General features: G+C 37.7%; 1 protein-coding gene across 6 annotated transcripts in view; it reads right to left on the bottom strand.

Annotated features, from left to right (window-relative positions):
* Positions 1-328: 328 nt before the first annotated feature.
* LOC109088990 (receptor-type tyrosine-protein phosphatase F-like) overlaps positions 329-23,892 on the bottom strand; it is a 208,256-nt gene continuing 184,692 nt past the window's right edge. For 3 of the 6 annotated variants that reach the window (XM_042725344.1, XM_042725345.1, XM_042725343.1), the window contains 8 exons: positions 22,599-22,631; positions 21,919-22,016; positions 15,860-15,983; positions 14,870-15,045; positions 13,178-13,297; positions 11,918-12,072; positions 11,549-11,834; positions 7,480-8,550 (listed from right to left, as the gene is read on the bottom strand). In XM_042725344.1, the coding sequence (XP_042581278.1) occupies positions 8,284-8,550; positions 11,549-11,834; positions 11,918-12,072; positions 13,178-13,297; positions 14,870-15,045; positions 15,860-15,983; positions 21,919-22,016; positions 22,599-22,631 (1,259 nt within the window). In that variant the 3' untranslated portion in view covers positions 7,480-8,283. Of the gene's footprint in view, positions 1,652-1,771; positions 1,908-3,345; positions 3,501-3,573; positions 3,700-5,030; positions 5,151-6,555; positions 6,559-7,479; positions 8,551-11,548; positions 11,835-11,917; positions 12,073-13,177; positions 13,298-14,869; positions 15,046-15,859; positions 15,984-21,918; positions 22,017-22,598; positions 22,632-23,892 lie in introns of those variants that run through there. The other 3 variants (XM_042725346.1, XM_042725347.1, XM_042725348.1) reach the window with 2 other exon arrangements.

The raw sequence follows: 23,892 nt of genomic DNA, 5'->3' as shown, positions 1-23,892 counted from the left end.
CCTCAGACCAAAGGGACAATTTGTGCCTAATTAGTGAGATAATTAGCTTCCAATAGAATTAGTAAACTTTGCCGTCCGGTCGCTGAGATTTTTGGAGGAGGACTAATGTCTCCAGGTGTTCCAGAACTAATGAATCATGTAGAACAGGCAGAACCCAGTCCACATGCCTTCACATTAAACTGCAACGGCCGGTGGGCTGACTAGCTTTGGCTTTCTGGCAGGGACACGAACACACTGGAGAGGGACCAGCCATCTGTTCCCGGGAAATGTGCTGAAGGAACCGGGATACTGCAGAGAAATCCCCACAATAAACATGTACAAAACCCAATTAAGCATTTTATTAACACATATTTCTCTCCTTTTTATTAACAAATAGAAAACAGAGCGCCTGTACAACAGATTGAATGCCGTTTTGTCTCTATACGAACACAAAGTCACAAAGTTTGATCTTACTTTGTGCTCAGGCCATAGGAGGAAAGAAACACTTGAGAATGCACATATTACGGGAGATTTGTCTTTACGAGCCACAGTGAGAAATGATCGGATGGCCCTTAATACCACATGTGGAGAGTCCAGGAGGTTTGTGTTCCCAGCCTCAGCCTTTCCCCACTTCAGCTGCTAGTCGGAGCGAATGACGGATGGCCGTGGTTCTACTGGAGGTACATGATGGCTGTACATGTGTGTGTGTGCACGGGTCGAGGCCTGACCTTTGACCTCAGCTGACCCGGCATGGGATAAAGACTTTACTGTGGCAGCAGGAACACCATTTCTCTCGTCTTTCTTTCACTCCAGAATGGAGGGTTTCCAGAAAGCGTTCTCTCGTTTCATTGGTTCATTTAGTGTCCTTAACGACGGCAGGTTCATTAAGGTCACTAGCTCGCGTGTAATCTCTTTTATACTTGATTATACTGTTTTATAAAGTATCAGGAGGTGAAAAGGTTGTTTTAATTGTATATTTTATAAAAGTTCCCCTTTTCCCACCAAATAAAAGTAGATCATTAAAATATAATAATGATAAAAAGTAAGAAATCTTCAGCAGCTCTGAGTACACCTCTTATAGTATTAGTAACCTGGGTCATGTGAAAATACATGTCCGCATGTGCTAAAAACAACTGAACATATATACGAAAAAAAATTATAAAGGAATAATAATATAATAAGAAAAAAATAAGAATAAAAAGAACCCCTTAGATATGCAATGATCAGCATAAATGATACAAATATTGTATTTTCTGACAGATATACCAATCGTGATGATGATACAATAATAATAATAAAAACAATGGTGGACGATTGATCGATATGAAAATGAAATGATCGTAATCATAAAGCAGTAAGGTAATACAGAGACAGGAGCTGTGCATTAGAGACCAGAATGAAGCGTTTGTTGCTGTTTTCAGAGACAGGAACATGATTGCGGTGAAGTTCCAGTGATTTCTCCTCTCTTCTGATTTGCCCTTTCTCTCTGTCTGTTTGTCAGTCTCTCTCTCTCTCTCCCTCCAGCAGTGGTGACTGAATATTTAGGATGATTATGGCTCAGAAACAAGTGGCGGCTCTCCGTTCTGAGGCATTCTGGGAGTGGTTACGTTGCATAGTGATCGAAGCTGCCCAGGTACTCCAGAGCTGCTCTGTAGCACAGCTGGTACTGGTCCTGCACACAGTTAAAACACGCATGACTAAAACACCCTAAACTAATGCATTGCCTAAAAATGAAAAGTCTGATTTGGAGTAAATGATGACAGGTGAACCATTGCTGGGCTGTCAGGTTTACCTCGGTCTGTACCATGGCAGGTCTCTGCGTGCGGAGCGTTTTTATGGTCTGGAACATGTCCACCACCCCTTCATACCTCATCCGCTCCAGAACAATACTTAAAGTGATGAAGACCCCTGTTCTGCCCACACCAGCACTGACACAGAGAGAGAGAGAGAGACAGCAGTTCAGCACATGTACTGTATACACAACATCTAGAGGTCAAATGTTTGGGGTCGATAAAATTTGTTACAAATAAGTCTCTTCTGTTAACCACAGTCGCCTTTATTAAAAGGTTACTCCATCCCAAAATGAAGATTTTGTCATTAATCACTTACCTCCACGTCGTTCCAAACCTGTAAAAGCTTTGAATGTCTTCGGAACACAATTTAAGATATTTTGGATGAAAACAGGGAGGCTTGTGACTGTCCCATAGACTGCCAAGTAAATAACAGTGTCAAGGTCCAGGAAAGTATGAAAAGCATCATCAGAACACTCCATCTGCCATCAGTGATTCAACCGTAACATTATGAAGCGGCGAGAATACTTTTTGTACACGAAGAAAACAAAAATAACGACTTTATTCAACAATTCCTCTCCTCTGTGTCTCTCCAAATCAGTGTAGCGCCATTTTGGCAAATCTGAGCAGTACGCAGGCGTTTCCTGGACCTTGACACTGTTATTTACTTGGCAGTCTATGGGACTGTCACAAGCCTCCCGGTTTTCATCCAAAATATCTTAAATTGTTTTCTTAAAAAAGCTTTTACGGGTTTTTCTAACAACATGGGGGTAAGTGAATAATGACAAAATTTTCATTTTGGGATGGAGTAACCCTTTAATAGATCAAAAATATAGTAAAATTAAAATATTTTTACAAATTAAAATAGCTGTTTTAATATATTAATATAATATAATATATTGTAAAATGTAATTTATTCCTATGGTGAAAAGCTGAATTTTCCTAACCCATCATTACTCCAGTCCTCAGTGTCACATAATCCTTCAGAAATCATTCTAATATGCTGATTTTTTTAATTAAATTTTATTTTTTGATGAATAGAAATTTCAAAAGAACAGCATGCATAAAATAAATCTTTTATAACACTATAAATGTCTTTACTGTAACTTCTGATCAATTTAATGCATCCTCGCTGAATAAAATTATTCATTTCTTGGTCTCACTTTATTTTAGAGTCCAGTTCCCATGGTTAACTATTAACTACAACTTTTGCCTCAGTAAACTCCTAATCACTGTAGTTGTTAAGTTTAGGTATTAGGTGTAGAATTAGGGATGTAGTATACGGTCATGCAGAATATGTGCTTTATATTTACTAATAAACAGCCTATATGCTAGTAATTTGCTTTAGAACTGGTACCTATACTAACGCGTTACCAATTTCTGTTTTGGAGGGAAAAAAAAGAAAAAAATCTTTCTGACCCTAAACTTTTAAAGTGTCATGTACAGATACAAAGTCAGCTTTGGGATACAGTAAGTACAATCTTAGACTGAGACATTTTTTAATATAGAGTTACAACATTTTGTATATTTAATATATCAGCCATGCTCTGCTGCGCTCGTTCATTCTGCTTCTCACCTGCAGTGAACAGTAATTGGTCCGTCCTGTCCAAACTGCTCCTTGGTTTTGTGGACTTGGCCAATGAAATCAATAAAGCCCTCTCCTGTCTTTGGCACGCCTTGTTCTGGCCAATCGGTGAACTGAAACTGGCGGATGGTCCTAGACTGGCCATCCTGAGAGAGAATGAGAGTGTGATTTAAAGACACAGCACAGCTGAAGTCATACAGTCACGTCTGATCGACTCACCCTGGCGTCTGTGACTTTAAACTCCCGCAGGATGTACTGCGGCATGTTGTATTCAGCCATGGGGTCCACGACGAAGTACTGGTAGCGCGCGGATCTCTCTGCAGGCCAGTACTGATGACACTTCTCCTGTGGAGCCAAACACACAATTATAAGAGCAGCTCACACTTGGGTCAATTGCTTTGTCCAAACCCCAACGTTATTTATTCATTTATTTATTTTTTGCCTTTCGTCTCTGTGGTGTAATGCACAGAATGACAGCCTGAGGCCAGCATACAACTAGCTGATTTTCAGCATCATTAACATTTCATTAGTCATTCGAGAATCAGAGTATTTTTTGTAATAACTGCAGCAGAGTATTCAGACGTTTTCCTGCATCCACATTGCATGTTTTTTGGTTATTGTTATTTGATATGCTTAAATCAGTCTCTCCAGGGTTTTTTTTGATCATGCAGTTGCAATAATGAATGCAAATATAACCAGCCGTCTCATTAAATGCAGCAGCTTGAATTCTGCATAAGTTTTCCTTTTAGAGAATAAATAGTAGCTAATCAAAATCTATAAATCTGAACAAATTGATCAATGTGTGTTCAACTGCCAAACCACAAATGATTTCAGTAATTATGCACAAAGTTATTTACAGTAATAGTATTACAGTATATAGTATTGAACAGTGTTAAATAATGATGGTAATGGTCTTTAATGCAAAACCATGCAAAATTTACTGCAAATATCACCACAAGTTTTTTTTTGAGAAAACCTGCAGCAAATTCAGTGACCTTGGGATGCAAAATGAGAAAAAAATTCTTGTGAAATCCTGATGAGAATGTTGAATGATTCATAAAAAAAGAAAGCAGATCCATGTAAATCTTCTGCTCATTAAAGCTGCACATGAACATATATTTTCCATGACCTTGAATAAACTAACAGGCAATCACACACAAAAAGTTACTTCATGAGCTGCATTATAATTCAGTGTACTATAACAACTGTTTCTTTGTGCAGTTTTCCTCTTCATATTTCTATAAACTTCACGTTTTGCTGCTAAAAAGCAAAAGCGTTGCAATGTGTGACATGGAATCAAAGATTTAAACAGCTGAATGTGTTTTGAGCAGAGCTGCCTTAAAGCATTTTATTTTAATAGCATTGATACACTTATAATTTTTGTTTATATAAATATAAATATATATATAAATATATAAATATATATATATATATATATATATATATATATATATATATATATATATATATATATAATATGTCTATATACAGTAGTTTGTATCACATTTTATTTTTGGGTTTTAGACTTTTTAATTTAGAATTTAGAAACTATATTTGAAATGTTGCCTTGGCAGCTAGCTGAAATATAAAATTTTTCTATTTTATTTTATTTCATTGACTTTGTTCACTGTGCAGGAACGTGAGAATCTGGCACAGTGACAATGGCGTGGACTCACCCGTCCCATCTCTCTGAGCTTCGTCAGCATCACCACGATGGTGGAGTTGTGCTCCCAAAGCATCCTCCAGAAGTCCTCTGTGGTTTCAGAGAGAGGACCTTGTGTGGCGATATATCCCCCCTCAGGAACAAAACAACAACACACGAACATAAAGCGTAAAAACACAAGAATCTAGACAGAATGCTCATGAACAGCTCTCTCCAGGAGTGACGTGGGAAGACTGAGGTAAGAGTGATTCCTCCAGTCTAACAGCAGGAGGCGCTGCTGCTCTGTCACTGTGATCATAAATGCAAAACACAGACAGAGAGGAGATAAAGCTGCAGTAAGAGAGAGAGAGAGAGGAAACACTGGACAGAGAACGAGTGAGAGAGTGTGAGACGGGTGAGAAAGACGCTGGGTGTGGAGGATGAGACAGAGAGACGTGATTGTGTAGCAGAGCTCTAGATCACTCTGGCTGCGTCACGCTTGTGCTGGTGTCCTGCTGTGAGATCCCGAGGTCCCTGCTGAAGGGTTTTTTGAGATAAACTGAGCAAATGCATCTCTGAGGTGGTTGAACAAGTGCAGAAACAGCCTCATTAGTCTCTTTCAGTGATTTTATCAGCGCAACACTCTTGAGTGACTGTACTGCTGCTTAAATCCATCCATCCATCCATCCATCCATCCATCCATCCATCCATCCATCCATCCATCCATCCATCCATCCATCCATCCATCCATCCATCCATCTATCTGCCTGTCTGATAGACTGCATGACCTTAACACCTTCAAACTTTTGGCCAGGCTTTCTCAAGTCAACATCAAAATTAAACTTTTAATTATTTTTTATGACACTGTGGTTCAATATCTCTTATATTGAAATCCTAAATTAATGTCCAGTGTCTTGTACTACAATATCTTACATCACTGCTTATTTGCATAAAATGTAGCTTCCTTGGTCACACCCATATTGTCAATGATCTGTGACTCTCACTGACTTCAGCACATTTGGTCACTGTATGAGTGAACGCATCTTCACGCCGGGCGTGCGCACACACACACACACACACACACACACACACACCTCACAGGTGTGACAAAGCCTCATTTGCTTCACTAAATAACAGAAAGAAAAATTGCTGCCCCTCACCCGTACACACACACACAAAAAAAAAAAAACACACACACACACACACACACACACACACACACACACACACACACCTCACAGGTGTGACAGAGCCTCATTTGCTTCACTAAATAACAGAAAGAAAAATTGCTGCCCCTCACCCGTATCACACACACACACACACACACACACACACACACACACACACACACACACACACACACACACACACACACACACACACTCACACTCATCAAGCTAAAAGCATGTGAAAGCCCTTCTTCCTCTGTCCTTCATTACAAACATGATTACTGCCAATTACGCTGTTTACACTTCAGTATGGCAGCGGATGCAGTGGGAGCTCTTTGATTGGACGTTAATTTGATTAAGGCCAATAATGAGCCCAGATTCTTGACACACCTGCTTGACACATCCGCCCCTCCGCCTCACATGACCCCTCAGCAGCAGTGCTTGATTCAGGATTTTAGTAAAGGACTATTCCTATGATGCACTGATATTTGCAGTAAATGTTCACTGTGGCAGAAAGTTGCACTGAATCAATGATTCTCAGAGACTATAGTCACAGCAGACCACAAAGATACTGTCTTAGGTTAGGTAATGCAATTTTAATATCCTTTTTTTTTCCAGTTTCTCATTCACATGAAATTCTTCAATAAAGTATTTTCAATGCACAATCCATCGAAGAGACTGTACTGCAAAAAGAAGAGATATGAAAAGTAATTGCCTACAAAATACGCATGTCTTTAACATGAACACTATTCAGACTAAATGAATCCTACACACTCTGAAATACTTAATTCTGATTGGTCAGTCGCAGCATTCTGATGCCATGGTTCTATAATGAGTGCTGAAATGACTAATTAGCAGTGTCGTCATTCTTCTTAACTTCTCATTTTGTGTTCCAAAGAATAAGGATAAAGTCAAATGACACGATGATTCATAAACAGTGGCAGAACCAGGCATGTGGTCAGCTAAAAATAATGTAAAAATAAATGTTATTATAAATTTTTATTTTATTTTATTATTGTTTAAATTATACAATTTAAATCAAATAAATATTTCTACTGCAGTGATAATACTGAACTGTAACAGAAACAAAAAAGGTATTTATTATTATCATTTAAAATAATAATAAATATTTTTATTTTCTTATTATTTAAATATTAAAAATTAAGCCAATAAAGAAATGTTACTATTATTGAATATTAATATTGTACTGTAAAATAAAAAAAACAAGTATTTATTATTATTTATTGAATGTTATTTTACAGAACCACAGTAAAATTACAAAAATATTTATGCACTTCTCATTATAATTGGTTGATGTGTGATGCATTTTCAAAGGCATGTTATAAGTGTCCCAAACTCACAGCACTGGTGAAGATTTCATGTGGAGCAGCATTTACCGTTAACCGAGACACTGAAAACACTGAATCACGAGCCACTCGCGCATAAATGAACACAGTGTCGTGCTTCACTCTGAAACACACGCAGCTCATCAGACTACATATTTATATAATTAATTCACAGCCTTTAACATTCATATTTCAGCTCGGAAGACAAACCTGTATCAATTTGGATAAATATCAATGCTAGGAATGGATTGGTGGAATTGTGCCTTAACTCTGTGTCTGAGCGGTGTGCTTGACTCAGTCTGAACGTTTATCTGTGTGTCTGTGATGGATTGAGCTCTTCATGGAGACCGGACTCCTCATGACGGGTAATCCTTTTATTTGTGCGCTGAACTGTGTGCATCACCTGTCAGCTCGGGGCCACAGGGCCGCGCAGATTCCCCAGTGCTGATAGCGCTCCAGTTATGGACAGTCCTGCCAATAAGAACAATTTGTCCTGACAACTAGCAGCATAAAGGCAGTAGACACGAAGACGCAGATTTCCGAGAGCTGTCACATCCAGCAGGAGTCAAAGAGATGGGGGAAAGTGACGGAGAGACTAGCTGCCGTTCGTGGCAGCAGCACCTTTTCAGAAGAACACGCCGTCTTTCATCCGATCTCTCCAGAGGCTGATTCACAGCTGGTCTCAATTGGTTCTCAGATCTCTGTTTATGACTTCAGGCAAAATTCTGAATTTAAGATCTGGCTCCCTTTCACTTCAACGAGTGAGTTTGAATTAAGTTAGCCGCAACCACAGGATGTTGAATTGAAATGACAGGAAGTGGAGTTTACTGAACTGCATTTGTAAACCTTGATTCACATACCTGTATCCGTCGATGAAGCTTGCGTTAATATAGTCGGACCCTTCCACGCCTCTGATTGGCTGCAGACACACACGGCTGGACTCGAAGGGCATGATGTTGACCAGTCGGTTCTTGAATTTGTTGCACGGCAGACTAGCGCTGATGAATCTAGAGGTGTGTGCTTTAGAGTTGGCCAGTTTCTACAGTGAGAAAAGACACATAACACATTTATATCGCTCTGAAATACGAAACAGAATCATACGCACTACTAATCAAAGGTTGAAAAAAGAAAGGATGCATAAAATTGGTCAAAATTGGCAGTAAAGGCATTTATAATGTTACAGAAGATGTGTTATACAGAAATCCTGTTCTTTTGAGCTTTCTCTTCATCAAAATAATGACTGTTTCCACAAAAATATGAAGCAGTACAACAAAGTTTTCAACACTGATAATAATATTGAGCAGCAAATCAGCATATTAGAATGATTTCTGAAGGATCATGTGACACTGAACACTAGAGTAATGATGCTGAAAATACAGCTTTGATCACAGAAATGAATTACATCTTAAATATATATTCAAATAGAAAACTGTTTGTTTTAAATTGCAATAATATTACAGAATATTAAAATTTTTGATCAAATAAATGCAGCCTTAGTGAGCAGAAAAACTTCTCTCAAAAACACGAAAAAATCTTACAACCTCACCGAGGACAATTAATGAGACAACATATCATCCCATAAAAAACAAACATACATTCACTTTCTGTTATCTTTTTGTGAGTGTTGAATAAATATTCCATGAAATATGTTTATTTTAAATAGCAGCTTTTTGTTTGCATCTTATTTGGCATCATTATACTGTATAATAATCCATTCTAGATATTAAATTCAGCACTGGTCATTAATTTGAAGGAATGCTCTGAGTTCAATAGTTAAGCTCAAGTTCAGTATTCATGGCATAATGTTGATTATCACACTGAATCTCCTCAACATTTGACAACTTTCTTTGGGGGAGAATGAGGTGTTTTGAGTAGCTTTGTTCTAAACCTTCAAATGATACATGCTCTTTGAATCTCAGCATGTCAGCAAGATGCATCTTGGGAAAACAGCCCATTTAAATCATTCATGTTGTGCAGACGTGTTTCCACACAGCTCTGACTGCACTGGCCCTTCAGAATCACACCATTCTTATCCGCTGGTCAAACAACATCAAGCATTAAAACCTGATTACATCCTCGACGTAAAGCAGCTCTGAGCCTCATCATCCGGGCTGTGGAGCGTCTCTGAGGAAGGCTGTTGTATGTTAAAGGAGTGTTTTCATGTATGCAGCAGCTATAACTCTCACCGCAGTCACAGATACGGCCTGTCAGCTTCTCCATAATCACAAATCACTTAAAATATCCACTAAAATGTGCACTTTTGCTTTGGTAAAATTTCAGCGTGCATGTCTTTTTTCTTTCTACAGCAGTTTTTCTTATTGTTGTTCCAGTGTAGCTTTACTAAAAATGAATTAATCAAATTAAATTCAACCTCAGTAACTTCAGACACATTCAGCATCAAATGTCTACACATGCAGCAAAAAAGTATACGCACTCTATGATCTTTTCACATATCACTTACTGTTCACCTATTTGGTCACAAGCTAGTGTTACATCTCTGAAACCTCTGCAATCACTTCACAAACGAACTGTATAAATTCTGGATAAGAAACCAAGCATGTCTCATCATTGTCTTATATTACAAAAACACAGATTACTCAGCTGGGAAAACATGGTAAAATTTGCAAATCTATTTCTTGTTTGTAAAATTATTCATGGTTTATCACCCCCCCCACCCCCTTCTCCATCATTTTGTCAACATCCGAACAGCTGATCATAGCAGAACCAGAGGTGCAGCAAGACTATATCATACCATTCCCTTAAAGAAAATTTATCCAAACAAACCTCTCTTTCCAATTCGATCTGCTACTGAGTGGAACCTCACCCCCATAAACATCAGAAATCTAAACACATAGAGTACATTTAAGATCCAGTTAAAGAAATGGCTCACTGATAATCAGAGCTGTCATCATTAGCTTACTACTAGACCTGCTCTCGCTGCCCCCTGTTGGTTTTTTGCTTTGTGTGTGTGTATGTTCATGTATTTGTCTGATGTTTGTCTGATTGATGGTCTGTTGTGTTTCTATTGTACATCATAGCTTAATAGTACTTTTATTAAATTATTGTAATTGTTTTATTGTTATGTAAATATGTAATTTTACTCTCTTTTAGTGACTATTACCATCTGTCTAGGGACTGCAGGTGGAAAATAGCCTTCTGGCTAACTCTGGCATATTGACAGAAATGTTTATTAATATGCATTGTCCCTGTAATAAATAAATAAATAAATAAAATGAAGTTGAACCATTATAGATGAGAATCATAAAGAAATTACTAATTCAGATTCAGATTCTACATAATCATTCCAGCTCTGAGAAATGTTTTTGAATTAACACTTGTTCTTGATTCCCAATCAGTGTTATTTTAGTGTTATTTATTTACTATTATATTGTTTATTAATATCTGAATAAGCCTTTTATGGTAACACTTTACAATAATGTTTCATTTGTTTACATTAGTTAACTATATGAGTTAACAAGAACAATACTTGTGTAGCTTGTATTAATCTTAATGTTAAATTTTTCAAATGAGACCTGATTTTAAGTGTTACCTTTTATTTTGAGTTTTTTAGGTTTCATTTTAAATTTTAGTTTCATTTGAGTAATTCTGTTATGTGCATTCTTTCATTCATTCATTTAGTTTTAGTTTTTATTCATTAATAAACAATACAATAATCAACAAAAATATATTAATCAACAAAAATGAATCACTTAAAAATCAAATATTTATAATCATATAATTATATAATAGTTTATTCCAGCTGTATTTCTAGTTAATTACAGTAACCCTGTTCCCAACTCCAAAAATGAGGCAAGATAAACATCTTTTGCATGTTAATCAGACGTTTTAACAAGCAACAAGGCAGAGCTTTGTCATTTGGTCCCATAGTGCCGTACACTAAACATCAAACGCGTTTTGATCAGCAGTGATTTTGTGTCTTCATGCTCTGTTTTGATTTCAGTGAGAAGAGAAAAACTGACACAGGAACCCTGTTGTGTCTTGGCAGGTTAGGATGCTGTCTGTGTGTTTTTTCTGACCTTAAACTCCAGTTCCATGGCGGTGACGGTGTCTCCGGGTGACGACTGCGTGAGTTTCTGGATGTGTGTGTACAGGCTCCGCGCTGGGACCTCCGTGTTCCCGCAGGTGGCAGCCTCCAGCAGGGCCTCGTGGATGAAGATGTACTGATCTTCCGTCTGCACCATGTAGTTCCTCTGTGCACGCATGCAGGTCACGTGACCGTAGATATCCACCGACTTCTCGTGCTTCATCCGCTCCAGCATGGCCTCTATTACGATAAAACAGCCCGTCCGACCCACACCAGCGCTGCCACGGGAAACACAGATGTAGAGTGAGTTCACAGACACATGCGCATGCTAACAGATCTGTGAGCAGAGATCATGCTCTACCTGCAGTGCACCACCATGGGTCCGGCGTCAGGTGGGTTGCAGGCCTTGACCCTGCGTAGAAAGGCTAAAATTGGCGTGGGGTATTCGGGAACGCCGTGATCCGGCCAGGCCATGAACTGGAACTGCCGAACTTCCCGTTTCTCACTAGACCCATTCTGTTTCAAGACATTTAAAGAGATATAGTCAAACCAAAATTTATTCAGACACATTATATCACAGAAAATATTTAGAAAATGATAATAAAATATAACAAGAACTCAGAGTTAAACTGTGTCAGAACAAATCCATCTTGATAATGTCAGATAACTTTGATAGAAAGATATGTAATGAATTACAATCAACCAAAAATTCAAAATTCAGCTGTTAAATTTATGTATACAATTAGATAATGGCAATTTAGGTCAACCAATTATCAAGCGATGCTTAATTCTGTTCAGTCTGTGGTCTAAAAAGGTTGCATTAGCAATTAAAGAAAAAACACTTAAACAAAACATGGTCAGTTTAAATTTGTCTGAATAATTTTCCCAAATTGTCCAAAACTTTTATACATTTTACTTGTAGTCCACTGTAAGATATCTATCTATCTATCTATCTATCTATCTATCTATCTATCTATCTATCTATCTATCTATCTATCTATCTATCTATCTATCTATCTATCTATCTATCTATCTATCTATCTATCTATAAATGTTGGAATTGCCATCTGATGTTCATAAACTATGTAAGTTAAATATATTGTAAAATATAATGTTAAATATAAATGTAGTCATTATTTAATATACTATAAAAGCCTATATAATTGTTATAAAATACATTTCTAATTATTATTATTTTTTATTTTTTCTGAAAATGTTGCTAGTATCCTAGCAGACTGTAAGTTACCAAGAGGCAGTTTTTTCTTCTACTGTTAATTAAATTTGGATGTTTTTGTGAAACTTTTTCCATCTTCATTTATTCAGATCTGCTGTGCAACATTTCAACATCACAGAAAGACATTTTCAGCATTAATGAGCAGAAGCTTTAGTCATTTGTGTGAATGCAGCATGTCTGACTGTTTAAAAAATGTGTCAAACATAAATCAAAATGAACATCTAAAACTTCTTTTCTGGTTGTTTTGTGTGTAAGGTTTTCATTAAATTATATTTTTCAACAGAATACAATTTAAATCAAATAATTTCTGACTGCTGGTACAATCAAAAACAAAAGAAAAACTAAATAAATGTCAGTTACGTCATCTATAAACCGCCGTGCACAGACCTTATAGAGAGCGAAGGTCCTGACGCTGTAGGTGGCTAACTCCACCGTATCCAGCATGGACACTTGAATCATGCCGTATGTCTCTGTCCCACGGCTCGGCCAGTACTGATCACACTTCACCTGCAATCACAGACACACAAACATCACACATCAGCGACCATAAGAGCACAGGAGACGGCTGAAGCTGAAGCAGATGGGGGCATCACGCACCACAGACCGGCCAGAACTGTGGCTGAACCTCCGGCTCTGATAACACACACGGGTCACATATTGTGAACACACACACACACAGAGCACAGAGGGCTGTGTGAGTAGTGGCCGGCAGGTCTGGGGTAGAGATGCATTAGCGTGACCCATCTGGGCTTCCGTAAACACTGCTGTTCTTCCTCAACAAAAGACAGGTACAATCTGTGCACTTATTCAAGCTAATTAATAAATATGGCTGATTAACCCGCCTCCCAGATTTTTTTGGATCTTTAAAGTGAACAAAGACTTTTTTTCACTTTCATTTTCCTAATTGATGTTCCTGATGTCCCGTTTATCAAACCTTTCATTTGAAATAAAGAAGGAAATAAAGGCAATTCCTATTGTGGAATGAATATCATCCTGCTTCTTCTCATGATGCACAATATATTTGTGACAACAGGGCACAGCAACTGTGTATTACAGTGTGTTTGTCTACAGTTTATTAAAACATTTTAATGACTTTAATAAGCACATATTCTAGAATGAAACTTTGCAAAAAAAATAAATCAATAAATACACAAATAAATCAATAAATAAAATTACATTTGTATAGTACTGATCTACAATATTGACCACCATATCAAAAAATCATGATAATTATTATTATAATTTTTGGTAACACTTTACAGTAAGGTTCCATTTGTTAATATTAGTTAACTACTTTAGTAAACATAAACTAACAACAATGAAAAATACTTCTAAAGCATTTATTAATCTCAGTTAATGTTGATTTGCTGTACATTATTAAAAAGTTTTATCTATTAATGTTATTTAATGGACTTGAGCTAAAATGGACTATAAAACAGAAAATCTATCAATTGATATTATACAGAAAAATTATAATATAATCGTGAGGTACATAATTCCACTAGAAAGCTAGAGTTCACATGTAGAGTGTGAGAGTGTGTGTGTGTGTGTGTGTGTGTGTGTGTGTGTGTGTGTGTGTGTGTGTGTGTGTGTGTTTGTAGAGTTCACAATCACATTCATGTATATTGAGATTGAGCATGTGGAGGAGGAAAAACAGAATGACCATCTGGTCACACGGCAGGTTAGGGAACGTGTGACGCCTCCCTCTCTCACACATGCACACATGCACACACATCACTTCCTGTTCAACAGTCCTATGAGGACACTTATGCTCACTTCCTGTCCTATGTAATTCACACACAGGGCACATGCTTGCATGTGTCCCTGAGGCTTTTGGGATATTTTCTGACATCCTAGAAATTCAAAAAAGAAATCTCTGTCATCATCATTGCTGTGATCTTTATGGTGATTAATGTCTTTATAATTTCCAATTTTGAACTGTTTCTTTAGATTGTTTATTTAATTCCTTATAAAGCCCAATACACTCTCCTGACATATGATGATGTCTTGTCATCACAATGCCCATTTCTCTCTTTGGGGCAGGAACCAGACAACATGAGATGGCGAGTGAAATCTCACCCTGCTCTTCTCCTCCAGTCTGGTCATCATGATGATAGTGCTGGTCCTCTGCTCCCACATCATCCTCCAGAAGTCACTGAACGTCTCGGGCAGAGGACCCTGAGTGGCGATGTAGGCATTCTGCTTGCGGTAGCCGTCAATGTAGTTTCCATTGATGTAGTCACCGCCCGGCACACCTGCGGTTCAGCAGTGCAGTGTTAACACACAACGCAGGGCTGAGAGCTGAGCGCTCATTGTACTGATGGCCTTGGAAAGCCCACGTGGAATCTGTAAACTTTTATTATTTATTTTCCAGTTCTTTTTTAAGATTTATTAAACAGCATCGAAAGTACCTTGAAATTATCCAAAATATTTAATAAACAAGTATGATGTAACCTTAATGGCCTTTCACAGAATTCAGTGAGCGCAGATTCTGTGCAGAACTGGTCACTGCTGAATGACTCTCAAGCTACAAACACTGCTGTTTAAAAGTGTGAGGTCAGTAAGATGCTTTTTATATAAATGACTACTTTAATTCAGCAAGGATGCATTAAACTGATCAAAAGAGACAATGAAGACATGTAAAATGTTACAAAAGATTACTATTTCATATAAATGCTGTTCTTTTGAACTTTCTAGAATCTTGAAAAAAAAAATGCATCATGAGCACAACTGTTTTCAACACTGATAATAATCAGAATGTTTCTTGAGCAGCATATTAGAATGATTTCTGAAGAATCATGTGACACTGAGGACTAGAGTAATGATGCTGAAAATTCAGCTTTGATGACACGAATAAATTATGTTTTACCATCTATTCACATAGAAAATTGTGATTTTAAATGGTAATACGCCACAGTAATACTGTTTTTACTGTATTTTCAATGAAATCCATGCAGCTTTGGTGAGCAGAAGAGACTCAAAAAAGCATTAAAAAATCTCACTGACCTCAAACATTTTGACCTCTCACTGACCTCAAACTATTATAAGTACGTGTGTTTTTGGACTCACCATCAATGGGGGTCAGCATGACTCTGGAGTGATCGTAAGCGATGACGTTTGCATAGCGGTTCTTGGGCTTGTTGACCTCCAGGTTGGAGTTTTCCCAGGTGAACTGCTGGCCGGGGTCAATAGACTGCAGAACAGAACATGAGCAAGTTTGTTAGAAAGCTTGACCAACATCCCTGACAGAAAAAGGAAGAAAATAGACACATTTAGCCTTTGAAATTATTCAGTTTGAATACTAAACATCACACGAGAAGGAGAAAAAGTTAATAATTCTTTCATATCATTCAAATCCTCTGCAGACTGTTTTCCAGCAGGTTTCCTAAATACTCCCTCATCTGTCATTATTTGCCCATTATTTAGTCCTGCCACTGGTTGAGCCAAACCATCACGTCTACTCATGAAAACCTATTTTACTCTAACGTGATTTAGTGAAACCGGATATTTAATAAGAAAAGAAGATAGAGGGAAACAGTATAATTTAATGAGGGAACTGACTGAAAGCTCATATGACAGGTGACTAGAGCAAAGGGGTTTAAAAAAAAAGAGGGATTGGTGACATCAGCTAAAAACTAAAGTCATTCAGAGGTGGAAAAAGTTTCATTTCAACTTGATGAAAGTTTACAAAGCCATGGAATAATGTGCACCAATGAATCATTCATAATAAGATGAGTCTGGCACAGCAGGAACTGATGCTGCAAAATCTAGTAGACGCACCACACAGTGAATCTCTACCTTGACCTGCCCACAATCACGCCTGGCGCTTTAGAGACCTGCCTAATCCAGCCCTGCTGTTACCATAGCGATGAGATAACGGGTCAGAGGGTGAGGTTCAGACGTCTGCTCTCTAGTCTCCCTGCATCACATTACTGCAGCTCTGAGATGCTAGCAATTATAATAAACAAAACATATCAACTATATGAAACATAAAACCATTCAAATGTTCGGGGTCAGTAAGATATTTTAGGGTTGATATAAATCTTATGCTTGCCAAGGCTGCATTTATTTCATCAAAAATACAATAAAAACAGTAATATTGTAAAATATTATTACATTTTAAATGACCTGTTTAGTATGTGAATATATGTTAAAATGCAATTCATTCCTTTAATCAAAGCTGAATTTTTAGCATCATTACTCCAGTCTTCAGTGTCACATGATCAAGAAACATTATTAGCAATGTTGAAAACTACCGCATATTTTTATGCATTTTGTGCAAGGATCAAAGAAACAGCATTGATTTGAAGCAGACATCCTTTTATATTACATAGATGTCACTTTTAATCAGTTTAATGCATGCTTGCTGAATAAAACTATTAATTTCTTAATAAGCCCAATCTTTTGAACGTGAGATGAGAATGCTCTTAAAAGATGGTGGATGGTGACATGTACAGTTCATTCGAAGGGCAATGTGACATTCTTCTAGATGTATATAGAATGAAGAGCAACCAAAGGCTGACCTTCTGTCTACTAACAGATGGATTGTGAAGAACCGTAGATGAATAATCAATAATCACTACACCTCTGCCATATTTCAAATGATTGTTTGTCAGCTTAATCTGTCTAACAGCACAGATTGTGTGCATTTGTTTGTGGTTATGTACAATTATGTATTTGTGATGAGGATTGTATTGATCTCTGGCAAAGGCTGCATCAATGCATTTCAAATAAACACACACAAGCCTTATGTGCTTTCTGTTTCATATCTTAACATTGTGTGATAAACTGACAAAGCAATGTTCACAACAAGAAATCTGAAAATTTGGAGGTCAAAACACAACACAATCACAGCTAATCAGAAGAGTGTGACGAGTTCTGTCCATTTGTTCGCACTTTAGATAAAACACAACTTCTATATCTTGGACTTGCATGACACCTCTCCAGACGGCACTGATGGACTTGTCATATTATATTAATGTTTCTCTGCATCCACCATCTTTCTCATCCATATGTGATAGTTAATATACATGAGGAGTGGTACTTCAGACCAGTGGGTTTGTGGTGTGAATATAACATAACTCTGACCTACAGTATGTTAAGTCTCCTGAGCAATGAAACAGCAACATCTGAGCAATAAAATAGTCATTTGAATAGCACTTAATAGTGTCTCTCTGTCACATTATATACTGAAATCTTCTCTCTCGTCTCTGTCTACTGTATGGGCGGCTATTCGTGCCTTATTCAGTGGTCTCCTATTTTTTTCCCAGTTAAAAACATCACAGGTTTTAATGCAGGTGTATGTATGATGTAGGCACTGAACCCCCAGTTGCTCCCCGGGCGCTAGATATAGCTGTCCACTGCTCCGGGGGTGTGTTCACGGTGTGTTCACTTCTCACTGCTGTGTGTGTGCACTTGGATGGGTTAAATGCAGAGCACCAATTTCGAGTATGGGTCACCATACTTGACAAATGTCACGACTTTCACTTTCATGATCTGAGGATGTGTTGTCCTCGTGTGCTGTTAGCTCTGTCCTGATCTGTGGTTGCTCTCCATTATGAAAGAAGGATTTACTTTTTAAAAGTGTCTCTAGAGGTGAAATACATTCACAAAGTTAATATTAATGTACCAACAAGCTTCGATGAGCTCGACGGAAGGTCTGCTGGAAATTTTCTTAATCTGGTATCTCTCTGTTTTATTTAAATCTGTTGTATTGAGTACAGTATCATCATGGCCACAGGCACAACCTGCCCACAAACACACAAAAAGCTTTATGGTCTTCATTTGTGATATTCCTAGTTTAAGAACAAGTTTTAACATTAAAATTGTTTTTTAATTCTTTATACCATCATGAGCAGATCATAGTCAGTCTAATGTAAACAAATTTTTTTATTTTTTCTCTTCTGCCCATCTAAGCTGCATTTATTTGATTAAAAGTACAATGAAAACAATAATATTGTGAAATTACTATTTTAAAAATATATTTTCCTTTTGTCATTTGTCATGTTAAAATGTAATTTATTCCTGTTAGCAAAGCTGAATTTTTCAGCATCATTACATCAGTCAAGAGAATAGCATTTGAGTAAATGTCCATATTGTAAGTTAATGTAAAAACAGTTGAGTTGAGTTGTAAGTAAAAACAGTAAATGTCCTTATTGTAAGTTTTGATCAATTTAATGCTTCCTTGCTGAATAAAAGTATTGATTTCTTAAAAAAAACCTTTTGAATTGTAGTGGATATAAAAATAAAATGCATGCTGTACTCAGGAGGACATTCCCACAGATGACAGGTTCACACTGATCTATCTTTATCTTATTATTTACCCACAGATATATTACTTTCTCTACATCTTTGTACACAGTTCCCTTCCCATAAGCCTGTCTTTATCTGTTTATCCTGTTAGCTTCTTTTGTATTGCTGTTTAATGTGAGCCATTTGGCGTTTGATTAGATCACTGTTGCTCCCTCAGTATTTGATGTCTATATTAAGGTCTTGATTGTTTAAGTACTCAGAAGAGCTGCTCAATGTACAATAACAACTCATGCAGGCAGCAGAGTCTCGCCCCTTCCCCAAACACACACACACACACACACACACACACACACACACACACACACACACACACACTGCAGGATTAGCCATCTAATACAGCAGGTGACTCTCACACTCATTACACTCCTAATAGAGTTGTTTCCCAGCTTTAATTTCAAGCTCTGGTGATCTGGGTACTGCCTGAGTTGCTGATGTGACCATGTGTGTGTGTGTGTACAGGCTTATATATCCTGGTGGGGACTTAAACCTGAATACACAAAGACTCATGGGGACTCTTGTCATGGTGGAGACCTAAATTGAGGTCCCCACTGGTACAAAAGCTTATAAATCATACAGAATGAGTTTTTTTGGGAAAGTAAAAAATTTAGTTGTGCTGCTGATTTTTATTTTTATTTTTTTGTGTAAATTGTGATACATTCTTTGATGAACAGAAAGTTCTAAAGAACAGAATTTATTTGAAACAGAAATCTTTTGTAACATTACAAATGTATTTACTGTTACTTTTGATCAATTCAATGCATTCTTGCTGAATAAAAGTATTAATTTTTCAGGGAGATTGGAAAAGTCCCAGAAAGAAGTGAGGCATTCACCACTTCTAAGAGGTCTGCTTCTAAAGAGTTAAGCACACTTGAAATTGCGGTAGAATCTGTCTGACCTATGCATAACTTGAGGATATGCTAATCACTTTCCTGATATTATTGATCTTCTCAGAAAAGAAGGAAGCAAACTCATTGCATTTGCTGTCAGAGAGCATTTCACTGGGAAACTGTTGTTAAAGTTACTGTTTATAAGCTTTGAGAAGAAGGTCTGTTTCATTTAACTGTTCTAATCATATTACTGACCATTCAAAAGTTTGGTGTCAGTAAGAACTGCAGTTGTTAAGCCCCTTCTGAAAAAGAGCAATCTTGATATTCGCTTAAATTCTGATTCTGGTAAAAATATCAGTGCTAGTACTACTAGATCTCAGTGCTGCGATTAACACTGTCGTCACTGTCATAACATAGTTCTAGAGAGACTGGAAAACTGGTTCAGGCTTTCTGGGATGGTTCTCAACTGGTTCATGTCATACTTAGAAGGGAGAGGTTATTATGTGAGTATAGGAGAGCATAAGTCTAAGTGGTTGTCCATGACATGCGGAGTCCCACAAGGTTTAATTCTTGCACCGCTCTTGTTTAGTCTGTAAATGCTCCCACTAAGTCAAATAATGAGAATCTACCAAGTTGCCTATCACAGCTATGCTGATGATACACATATTTACCTAACCTTATTGCCAAATGACTACAGCCCCATTGACTCCATCTGCCAATGCATTGATGAAATTAACAGTTGGATGTGCCAAAACATTCTTCAATTAAACAAGGAGAAAACTGAAGTCATTGCATTTGGAAACAAAGATGAAGTTCTCAAGGTGAATGCATACTGTGACTCGAACTAAAAAACAACTAAAAAACATTGGTGTAATCTTGGTGTGACTCTGGAGACAGACCTTAGTTTCAGTAATCATGTCAAAGCAGTAACTAAATCAGCATACTATCATCTAAAAAACATTGCAAGAATTAGATGTTTTGTTTCCAGTCAAAACTTGGAGAAACGTTCATGCCTTTATCACCAGCAGGGTGGACTATTGTAATGGTCTCCTCACCGGCCTTCCCAAAAAGACCATTAGACAGCTGCAGCTCATCCAGAACGCTGCCGCCAGAATTCTGACTAAAACCAGAAAATCTGAGCATCTTACACCAGTCCTCAGGTCCTTACACAGGCTTCCAGTTATATTTAGGATTAATTTTAAAGTACTTTTACTCGTTTATAAATCACTCAATGGCCTAGGACCTAAACACACTGCAGATATGCTCACTGAATATAAACCTAACAGAGCACTCAGATCATTAGGATCGAGTTAGTTAGAAATACCAAGGGTTCACACAAAAAAAGGGGTGTCTGCTTTTTGCTATTATGCCACCCGCAGTTGGAACCAGCTTCCAGAAGAGATTAGATGTGCTAAAACATTAGCCACATTTAAATCTAGACTCAAAACTCATCTGTTTAGCTATGCATTTATTGAATGAGCACTGTGCGACGTCCGAACTGATTGCAATGTATTTTATGTACAATCATTTTCTATTTTTTAACTGTTTTAATCAATAATAATCAAATCAATAAACTAAATAAATAAATAAACTTGCCCTGCCTTGGCTAAATGAATGTGCTTCACCAGAACTGCATTTTGGAGCTCTATTTATAACTGATCTGCTTTAAATGTTCAGCCATAATAAACCCACTGTCTCCTTTACTCTTATCTTCAGTGTCCTGTCCTACAATTTTCATGTTCCACACATGCAAATGTAGGCCAGAACAAGCGCAAGTGTTTTCCAGCCGCAGAAGTTATCCATAATGGATGTGTTCTCCTCCCTTCATTGTCCTGATTTATCTAACTTGCAGACATTTTTAATGTAAATAGCTGATGTGTGTAGGACGTCAAGCATTTATCCCTCGGTGGCTTTAACAGAAGGTAGTGAGGACAATTCTCCTCAAGGTTGTTTAGACGAGCACTCTTGACATGACTAGGGAAGAGTTACCTCATATTCCTGTGAGAAACGAAGGCCGTCGTTGGCTTTCAGCCGCTCGATGTGGTCAGCCAAAGCACTGACAGAAACTGGAGGGTGTTCCCGCATTCCTGCAGGGAGAAAGAGAGGATGAACCGATAGCAGAGATTTCTATTGGCCTGTTGGTTGGCTGAACTGAGGAACAAACACACTTTGGTTCACACAGTTTTTAGGCTTTTGGAAGATGTGCACACATGAAAACAACCCAAAGCATGAGAGAAACAGAAGGCGAAGGAGAAAGCACTAAGCTTTTAGCACCATGCTATGTGCTAAGACTAGAGGCAGTGATGTAAGCAGTAAACTGGCATGCTCATTGGTTGAAATATGAACCGCTTCCGGGTCAATAGCAAGGCGGCGTGAGCTGTCCTGTACAATCAAAATGGCATGTAAATGACACCAGCATATTACACAGAAGGACTACAACCTGAGCACACATTAAAAAACACAGATCGTTTTCCCTCCCATCCCACATCTGCTCAACTGAGGTGTTTGAGACGGACAGCCTGTGGAAGGGACGTGAGAGATGGTGAAGCTTTAACTCAGAGCAGCCAAAGTGGTAGAGGGGGCGTGGCTTTGGTCTTGATGGACAGGGAGGAGGAGCATAGAGATGAAGGTAGTGAAAGTTCACACAGGAACGTAAGAGAGAAACTAACTTGAAGTGCTGGGGCAGCTGAAGGCACTGGAGCCTGGAGAGAAAAGATGAGGAGGGACTGTGATATATGTCACTTACAGAAGAAAGAGGAAGAGGAAAAGAGACAGAGTATGTGCAGAAAGAGCAAAAGAAACACCCATGAGGAGCAGAAGACAACATGAAACCGCTTTCCCTACATATTTAAAATTATGTAACGTGATATATTTCTGAGTGAAACTAAATATTCAGTGCAAATACAAAGTTCTGTCATGAAACTCAAGATGGCTCATTCAACTCAATCTGATATAATCAGATAATTGGTTTCTTTAATATCAGCAGCCAATGAGCTTGCTGCTCAACATTTAAATACTCAGCTAGTGCTGGCTGTAGCAGTTGCGGTGTGCTTCAAAACCCTCCACCTTCCCCAGCTCCACCTGTGTAGATCTGCAACAGGTCATTTGACATATATTATTTATAGGGGTTATTTTATGCTCACAGCGGCATTTCTGTGGATGTATTGGCAGTAGCAAGCTTTAGTTGTACTTGCTATGTTTAAATAACATTGAATGCATAATATAATCAGAGTTATTTATTAAGTAAATACACAACAGTTAAAATATGTGAATTTTTTAAAGTTTTTAAAATAAATCAACGACCTAGGCTGCATTTATTTGATCAAAAGTACAGTAAAAAAAACAGTAATATTGCTAAATATTTTTACAATTCCAAATAATTGTTTTGAATTTGAAAATATTTCAAAATGCTATTTATTCCTGTGATGAAACCTGAATTTTCAGCATCATTACAGGTGTGTCGTGTCTAATTATCCCTCGTTAAGTTTAGTATTTATAGTGTAGTCTGTCCCATGCTTCCTTGTCGAGTCTTGAACGCTGTGATGTGCTACGTGTGTTCCTGCTTGCCCTATGTTTGCATTATTAAAGACTGTTCTATTGGAATTCTCCCTCGTCTCCGCATTTCTCGCTCCGCACAGTAGGCACCGTGACATAAACACAGTGCCTGAAACGTCAAACATTTATCTACAATACAAACAGCCTTTATCTGTGAAGTAAGCCATTTTTTAATTTTCAGAGTGTCCTGAAGCTTTTTGAAACACAAATTCTGAACTTTCACAAGTAAACAAAACAACAACACTGGTAGTCTGGTTCCTCATTTGAAGATTCACAAGCAAGGAAAATCAATTTCCGTGGCAGGGAAGTTGACATGAATATTTCTCCCAGTTTTGCCGTGAGAAAGATTGTGCATCAGTCGAGTGTGCGCTTGAGCCCAACAATCTGACATAAGAACATGAGTCACTT

This window comes from Cyprinus carpio, chromosome B6, assembly GCF_018340385.1.
Source record: "Cyprinus carpio isolate SPL01 chromosome B6, ASM1834038v1, whole genome shotgun sequence".
NCBI classification, from domain to species: domain Eukaryota; kingdom Metazoa; phylum Chordata; class Actinopteri; order Cypriniformes; family Cyprinidae; genus Cyprinus; species Cyprinus carpio.
The sequence above is the reverse complement of the archived record's forward strand: the minus strand, read 5'-3'. Positions and strand labels throughout refer to the sequence as shown.